The sequence below is a fragment of the Bidens hawaiensis genome, unplaced genomic scaffold (genome assembly GCF_021521415.1).
Source record: "Bidens hawaiensis isolate Kalapana, Puna unplaced genomic scaffold, B.hawaiensis_p1.1 tig00002825_1, whole genome shotgun sequence".
Taxonomy (NCBI): Eukaryota; Viridiplantae; Streptophyta; class Magnoliopsida; order Asterales; family Asteraceae; genus Bidens; species Bidens hawaiensis.
This window is the reverse complement of record NW_027491152.1, coordinates 890,474-899,391: the sequence shown is the minus strand read 5'-3', so window position 1 is coordinate 899,391 and position 8,918 is coordinate 890,474. Positions and strand designations below refer to the sequence as shown.

The 8,918-nt window shown below is 33.2% G+C and overlaps 1 protein-coding gene across 1 annotated transcript; it reads left to right on the top strand.

The window, feature by feature from the left end:
* Positions 1-1,108: 1,108 nt before the first annotated feature.
* On the top strand, positions 1,109-2,267 carry LOC143621282 (transcription factor bHLH162-like). The gene is made up of 3 exons (XM_077092758.1): positions 1,109-1,384; positions 1,480-1,815; positions 1,969-2,267. The coding sequence occupies exons 1-3, from the start codon at positions 1,247-1,249 to the stop codon at positions 2,152-2,154; spliced, it is 660 nt and encodes a 219-aa protein (XP_076948873.1). The 5' UTR covers positions 1,109-1,246; the 3' UTR covers positions 2,155-2,267.
* Positions 2,268-8,918: the final 6,651 nt, after the last annotated feature.

The window sequence follows — 8,918 nt, the reverse complement described above, 5'->3', positions numbered from 1 at the left end:
GTCATATCACTTACCATTGTGTGTTTTTTTATGAGAACGAGAAAGACGGTGAAAATATTTTTGTGTTTTTATTTTTTCGTTTTTTTTTGTTAAATTTTCAGTTATGATTTTTTATTTATTTTTTAAATTTTTATTTAATGTATTTTTTATGTAGCTACAAATCCTTTTAATTTTTCCCCATTTATAGAATAACTTTAACCCTTTTAATTAATTGCATTTGTCTATTACGTGTTAAATACGTTAAAGACATATTTTATGAGGAATAAGTTAAAGAGAAAATTTCCAAAATAGCCCATTTATAGAATGTGGTTCCAAGTTTATCCCTCTAAATTCAAGTTTCTAATTTCGTCCCTTTGGTATCTCGTCGCCGGCGATATGTTAGCGAACACCGACGATGTGTTAACATAACATAGGGTTGACGATGCGTTATGTTGCTAACATAGGGTAGCAGCGATGCGTTAATATTTAAAGAAGGGGTTCCACGATGCGTTAGTGGATAACGCATCGCTGCCACCCTATGTTAGCAGCATTAACGCATCGTCAACCCTATGTTATGTTAACACATCGTCGGTGTTCGCTAACATGTCGCCGGCGACGAGATACGTTTATGTTGCTAACATAGGGTAGCAGCGATGCGTTATCAGCTAACGCATCGTGGAAGCCCTGCTTTAAACATTAACGCATCGCTGCTACCCTATGTTAGCAACATAACACATCGTCAACCCTATGTTATGTCAACATATCGTCGGTGTTCGCTAACATGTCGCCGGCGACGAGATACCGAAGGGACAAAATTGAAAATTTGAATTTAAATGGACAAAATTGAAACCACATTATATAAATGAGCTATTTTGGGAATTTTTAAAGAAGGAATTGAGGTTTTTGTCATGATATGATAGTAATTTACTTTTGACATTCGTTGTAACCTAGTAGGAACCAAATTCGATGCTCCATTAAAATACAAAAAAAGCAACAGGCGAGTGATGACGGATGAATGATGAACACGATGTGACATCACTCGTTATTACTTGGTTGCTTCTACTTCCCCATGACCTATTTCCTCCTGCGTTCCCATTATTATTAATTAATATTATTAAAAAGGAAAAAAGCACGGACACATTAATCACTATATATAGGCACCAACACACATGGCACATGTATATAGCACACTTTCCTTATAGCACATATATTACTTTTCATACTTAAGCCACTTGTTGTACGGATTGAGTTAGCCATAGGTTTTAACATGGATGGTGGCATCAAGTTTTCGGCTTCGAGGTCGCAGAAGCCCGAAAGAAAGATCATCGAGAAGAACCGAAGAAACCAGATGAAGAAGCTTTACTGTCATCTCTACTCACTTGTCCCTCATCGTTTCATATCCAAGGTTAGTTTCAATATGTAACCTAGTTTCCATTTACAATTAAACTTCTAAAAATCGCAGTTTTCTATAACTGACACTGCATATGTGTCGTGTCGCAGGGAGGTAACGGAGTGACGGATAGAGTGGATAGAACAATAGAATACATTGAAACGTTAAAGAACAACGTGGAGATGAGCAAGAACAAAAAGGAGAAGCTCTTGAGTAAGAAAAGGGCACAAGAACACATTGCTAAAGTTAACAAAGTTCGTTGCAACTCACTTGATATTCAAATCCAAGAAATAAGCCCTGATCTTGATGCCGTTTTGGTGAGGGGGTTGAATGATTATTCAAGCTTTTGTGATGTCGTTCGGTTACTTGGTCAGTCCAGTGCTGAGGTAACACTAGCCAATTTTTCGACCACCGGGCATTGGACCTTTCACATCCGTCAAAAACAGGTGAATCCCTCCCTTTAACATAGTATATTCTCATTAAGTTTCCTTTGTAATTATCTTAAAATTAATCCAATAGTCAAATCTTATGTGGTTACATTTCTTTATGATCTAGTTTCTTGTAGTATCTAATTACGCATAATATTATTTGATGGACAGATTGAAGCGGACGATGTTTGTAAACGGCTCAAGAATTTAGCAGGCGGATATTCAAACGGCATCAAGGAGTCGGATGAAGCTTCGTTTTGCAATGAAGTTGAGCCAGATCTAAGTATATGGGACTTTGACTTTCAAACCAGCGTGTGGGGTTGCGAGTTAGCGATGATTTTGAATACGAATGGATAATACTAATAATTGGTGTTATTGCTACTTTTAGAAAGGAATCATTTTTAGTGTTCTTTATGAAGTACTGTAGAATATTATTCCCTATTTGTTTATTGCATAGAAAGAGGAATATATATCTCGTATATGTGTCCAAAACAGGATGGATTAGGAAAGTGAAAGGAAATCATAAAAAATAATAATAATAAACTTTTGTATATTATTAATCAACATGTAACTTTAAAATTAAAACTATTAGAAAACTGTATTTAGTACTCTAGGTTTAGCTAACAAAAGTTGTTAAGCGTTGTTCCCTGTCATATATTATTTAATTAATGAATCTGTGTAACTGGATTATTTTGTTATCAAAACCACATATATTATTTCCAACCGACATTGACGAACATAAAGATATTTGAAACGATTGTTTTCCTCTCAACCACTCATTCTAATAAAAATCAGTACTCCAGAGCCCCCCATACAGTGACAAACCAATACTACAAATGCGGGCCAGCCATGGTATCACGAGAGTTAACCCTTTTTAAAATAAACCAAAATGTCACTCGTGAAGTTAATGCAGTCAAAAAATTTTAAAAACACATTATTCTTTTTTAAGTATTTATTAGAGTTAAGTGTCATTTTAGTACATGTGGTTTGACCAACTGCGTAACTTTAGTACATATTCTTTATTTTATGCAAATGACTACCTTAGTTTCAAAAAACTTGTATTTTTAGTATTTTTTTTCTAACACTGTCTATTATTTCCGTTAAGTTAGGGATAATTTGGTAACTTCGCTATTTTATTTGTTTTTTTCTTTTCTTTTAAACACTTATATCTTGTAAACCCTAAATCCCCAAATCATAACATCAAAATCCAAATCCTAAATACTCAAATATCGTAAAAATTCAAACCCAATGATGATATGGAGAAAGGGTTTGGGGATTTAGGATTTGGATTTTGATGTTATGATTTGGGGATTTAGGGTTTAAAAGATATAATCGTTTAAAAGAAAAGAAAAAATTAAAGAAAATAACGAAGTTACCAAATCATCCCTGACTTAACGGAAAAAAATAGACGGGGTTAGAAAAAAAGTACTAAAAATGCAAGTTTTTTGAAACTGAAGTAGCCATTTACACAAAATAAAGAATATGTACTAAAGTTGCGTAGTTGACCAAACCACATGTACTAAAATGAAACTTAACTCTATTTATTATATATCATATATGTGTCAGAAAGTGAATATGGGATTGTTAAGCAACTAACCTTAGATTCGAAACTCACAAAACTAAGTAGTTTTGATAGAAAAACCAGCTGAAACCAGGGCCGACTCAATGATTTTGAAGGCTTAAAGCCATCTACAATGTTGGGGCCTTATTCAAAACATGTTTGATATATATAAACCATTTACCTTTATCCGGTCTTAGGAACAACAATAAACTAAAATTTTATAGTGTAGGGGAATTATTTTTAAAGATATATGTATCTTGTGTGTAAAAATATAATTAAAAAAAATATTTTTCTTGCATTGTATGATGCAAATTGTTTAACTAACATTCACAATATAATATCGATCAGTTAAAAAAAAAAATCAATCAACATTTATGAAGCCGGCACCGTTGTTGCTCCCCTCACCGCCTCCAACCATACATGTATTATTGATTATTTTTATATTTAGTTAACCTAATGTTGATATATAAATTTTTTGTATAAAAATGGAAGCCCCATTTTTAGGGAGGCCTCAAGCCCTAGCATGGGTTCTTTATACAGTGAAGCCGGCCCTGGCTGAAACTTAATTTAAATTCCATTTTATGTCCAACAAAAATCGCACGATGCTCAAGTTTTTAGAAACTAGATCTCCTTATTCGATCGGGAAAACGAATATGAGGTTATTAAGCATCTAAGTTTAGATGCGAAAACCTCAAAACTACTTAATTTTGATGAAAAAAACAAATTAAAAAAATTCGTGTTTTCAAACAAATGGTGTTCTTCCCATAAGTGCGTTCGGTTTTTTCAATAGCATCCTCGAAAGGTAAATCCACTATTTGTACAATCAATTTCAAAAAAAAAAAAAACCATAACAAGTTAACTTCAATTGTTTATTGCCCAGATGCTGCTTTATTAAAGAACAATTAAAGTTAACTCAACTGAAGTTCTTTCAATTGTTTATCATCCATATGCTAGGCTTGTAAACGAACCGAATGTTCGGTGAACAGTTTATAAACCATTTTGTGAGAAGTTCGTTTATGTTCGTTTATTTAATAAACGAGCGAACATGAACAAAAAATGTGTGTTCATTTAATTAAACCAGCGAACATGAACGTATGATTCGTTCATTCGTTTATGTTTATGAACGTTCGTCTATGTTTGTTTATTTATGTTCGTTTATGTCTGTTTATATATGTTCGTTTAGATATTAATAGAAAATAATTACATATTATCTAGATTGGTCATCTGCTTAAAGGTTTTATATTTGTTAATTTGTGTTTACTTAAGTGTTTTCATTTAAGTTCATTTATGTTTGTTTGTGTTCATTTACATTTGCTCATATATGTTTGTTTATCTTTGTTCAGTTATGTTTGTTTAGATTTTAAACAAACGAACATAAACGAACAAAAAAACCCATTTTTAAATAAACAAACATGAACTTAAATATTTGTTTGATTAAGTGTTCGTGTTCTTTTAAAATTAAATGAACGAACACGAACATGACCTTGTTCGTTTTCATTTGATTCATTTATAGGATTTCATTATTCACATTGATAAATACATTGGTTTCAATCTCTAGGATCTGCCGATTTTATCTGTGTTCGTGAACCGTTAGTGAACACATTAATTTCCTTAATAAACGAAAATAAAATCTCATTTGGTAAGTGTTCATTAACCGTTTGTGAACACATTATTTTTTGAATGAACGAACGTGAACAAAGCCTTAATCATTTTCATTCGGTTCATTTGCATCCCTACCAGATGCTACTTTAATTTTTTTTTTCTATCAAAACTACTTTAAAATCAACCCAACAAAAAAGTTCTTTCATAAAGTAGCATTTGGGCAATAAACAATTGAAGTTGACTTTTTTATTGTTTTCTTTTCTCTCTTTTTCTTTTTCTTTTTCTTTTTCTTTTTCTTTTTTTTTCCCTTAAAATTGGATGTACAAATAGTGGATTTACCTCTTCAGGATGCTACTGAAAAAACAGAACGCAATTATGGGAAGAACACCTTTTCTTTGGAAACATGATTTTTTTTAATTGGTGTTTTCATCAAAACTAAGTAGTTTTAAGGGTTTCGGATATAAGCTTAGATTCTTAACAGTCTCATATTCGTTTTCTTGATCGAATACGGGGATCTAGTTACTAAAAACTTGAGCATCAGTATGGGCGATTCTTGTTGGACATAAAAATGGAATTTAACTTAAGTTTGAACTGTTTTTCTATCAAAACTACGTAGTTTTAGGGTTTTCATATCTGAAGTTAGATGTTTAACAGTCTCATCACTTTCCCCAAATTAGGATATATATATAGGATTGATTTCTTTTAGAACCGCTTTGAGTTTTAAGAACTCGAAAGAACTCAACGTAACAAATTTTTTTTTAATTTTTTTTACACATGTGTAATACGTAAGTGTAAGTAATGTACAAAAAATTACAGTATTTTTTTACACACCGAATCAACTTATTATACATGTGTAACTAACATTTAAACTTTTGTAATTATCAAAAATATTTATTCTCTCTCCTGATTCATTTTTTAGTTAAATTTAATCTCAGCCACATATTTCATATCATTTAATTAAATGTGTGGTCCAAAATTGAGTTCTTAAAGTTCTTACAACTCATCAAGTTCTCAAAATATCTCTCCCATATATATATATACACACACACACACACACACACACACACACATAGGGGTTGGTCCATGCGAGTAGTCAATCTGGACCACTGGATGATTTTTATAATCTTACATCATTAAAAATATATAAAAAAATATTTGTAACATCCTATTGTTGATAATAATAAATAAAAGAAATTTCCGTTTAATTATTGGGGTGTTATTATTTAGTTAAGTTAGATAAAATTAATAGAGTGTGGGCTTGGTCAATAAAAGATGGAATAAGTGATTGTATGAGCCTTAGTTCCATGGGCTTAAGGGTATATAAACCCCTTAAACCTCCCTAAAACTCTAAAACCCTCATTTCCACCAACTTTGCTTCCCTACACACTCAAAACTCACACACAAACACCTCTATCCTTTATGGATAAGATTTTATTCCTAACTAAGAAGGGTTTGTGCTAGATCTTCCTCATACAAACAAGAAAATAGTCCTTAGTCACGTGTTAAAGCTAAAGCGTAGCTAGAAGTGAGCTAAAAAGGTACGCTTTAGATTAAAGGTCACATTTTTAAGGTCGGTTTGCCCTAAGATTTGATACTAAGGCAAATCGGGCATTTTTATGCAAGAAAAAATGAACTTGAACGTAAACGAGGTGTTTTGGAATGAAACGAGACAAACAGGTAACGTTTGGACCGAGTTATTGCAAGAAAACGATGTCGTTATAGACCAAGGCTCGTTTCTTATGAAAGACGAGCAAAACGAGTCGAAAGGGAATGCTGGAAAGTGAAAAGAGTGGAAACCATATATGAATCGAGTCGTTAAGAAACGTGATTCAGTAGAAAAAGTAATCGAATCAAATAGAAGAAGAAGTAATCGAATCGAATAGAAGAAAAAGTAATCGAGTCGAATAGAAAAATTAATCCAATCGAAAGGCCATTCGATTAGAGTCTGCCATTTGATTAGATTTTCCATTCGATTAGAACTGTTATTCGATCAGAATGGTCATTCGAATAGAATGGCCATTCGATCAGAATGGTCATTCGATTAGAATAGTCATTCGATTTGAATTATGATTCGATTAGATTGGTTCAAACTTTAAGTTTTCTAATGAACATTTTAGTAAATAACAGTTAATGAAAATAAAATTTTTCTAAACTGACATGGCAGCTCGACCCCAGCCAGGGGCTCTGCCCCTTGGACCTTGCTAGGGCTGCTTCCCCCGGATCCCCGTAGCTAGGGGTTACACTAATATAGAATTTCGATATATTAGAGGTAGTTAATTACTAATAATTATTACACAGTTAGCCGTACACAGCTTAAGAGAGGTATTATAGTTAACTTTGAGAAGCACATGATACATGTGAGTTTCTAGGCCATTTTCATTTTATGTTTTCGGGGCTGTATGTATACTCGATGTGATTAGTTAATACACTTACCTTAAGTGGTAAGTGTATGATATGTGTTTGTTTTATGTATGATGTATGGATGATATATGAATGCTATAGGAAAGATTGAGGTGTTGTTTGTTTTTTCTCAAAAGCACTTCTCCACCTCTTTTGTCTGCACTGAGAAGAGAGCGCGCAGACGTTGGGCTCTGCAGTGTGTTTGTTCTTCCGAAGACGTTTCATTAAAAAATGTCTGCGCGCCCTCTTCTCCTAGAAGTGATAGTATTGTTACTTCTCACCTCTTCTAACCCATTTTATTCCATCGTTCTTCTTATTCATCAGATACTCCCAAACCCTAACTCCTCTCCTCCTCTCCACTGCCGCCCAACTCCTCCACCCTGCAACCCGCCGGCTGCCTCCACAACGCCGCCGCCGCCATCCGCCGCTTCAGTCATCCATCGTCGGCCTCTTATCTCTCTGTCCAGGTTTAATACTCCTCCACCACCACCACCATTGCTATAATCTAATTACCTATTCTTTTATTTTCATAAGTGTGTTAGATTGTTAAAGTTTAGATTGTTAGATTTTGTTAGTTTGTTATTAGTTTTGTTGGATTTTGTTAGATTGTTAGATTTTGTTAGTTTTTTGTTAATTTTGTTAATTGTTAAAGGTTTTTGTTAATTTTGTTAGATTTTGATTAGTTTGTTGAAAGTTTAGGTTTGTTGAATATTGTTAATACTTTGTTGTTGAATAAAGTTTGTAGTTTTTTGTTAATTGTTAAAGGTTTTTGTTAGTTTTGTTAGATTGTTATTAGTTTGTAGAAAGTTTAGGTTTGTAGAATATTGTTATGAGTTTGTTGTTGAATAAAGTTTGTAGAAAGTTTAGGTTCAATGAATTGAGAATTGTTGTTTCTTGTTAATTGATCATAAAAATGGGAGAGAAACAACAATGGTTGATTGAGCAAATAAAATTTTTATTAGAAACTTGAATTGAAGAGATAAACACCGTGGGTAAAAAAGGGTTGAGTTTGCACAAAGACTCATGGGCTAAGGTAATAAGTGTTCTTAAGGAAAAGTTTGGGTTGGATTTGTCTCAAAAACAAGTGAAAAACGCCTATGATAATCTTAAAGCCAAATACATAGGATGGGTGTATTTGAAAAACAAAACCGGCAACATCTACAACCCTCAAATAAATACATTTACCTTAACGAACGAGGAATGGGAAGAATTTAAGACAGTATGTTCATATATTTTTATTTTTTAGCATCTATCTCTACCTTAAGGTCCACCCCTAGTTTATTTTTTAACATCTACCATTAATCTTTTAGGGGCATGTGAAAGCTGCATCCTTAAAAACAACTCCATTAGCATTTCCGGAATTTTATTCACAAGTTTTTGATGATAATATTGCCACGGGGAATCGCAAGTGGACCTCAACCCAAACATCAGTGGTTGGATCATCCTCTTGTCATCGGCTCCAATCGGTCCAACCATTGATGATTACGGACAACATTTTTGCCGACACAGAAGATGATGCCGGCACTACTCCTACTATTGGGCCTACTACCGAGCCTAC

Bases quoted from the DNA above. Each gene is read 5' to 3' on its own strand.
- LOC143621282 (XM_077092758.1), top strand. From the start codon at position 1,247: ATGGATGGTGGCATCAAGTTTTCGGCTTCGAGGTCGCAGAAGCCCGAA. The intron at 1,385-1,479 runs GTTAGTTTCAAT...GTCGTGTCGCAG, and splicing joins CTCATCGTTTCATATCCAAG to GGAGGTAACGGAGTGACGGA. The intron at 1,816-1,968 runs GTGAATCCCTCC...TTTGATGGACAG, and splicing joins TTCACATCCGTCAAAAACAG to ATTGAAGCGGACGATGTTTG.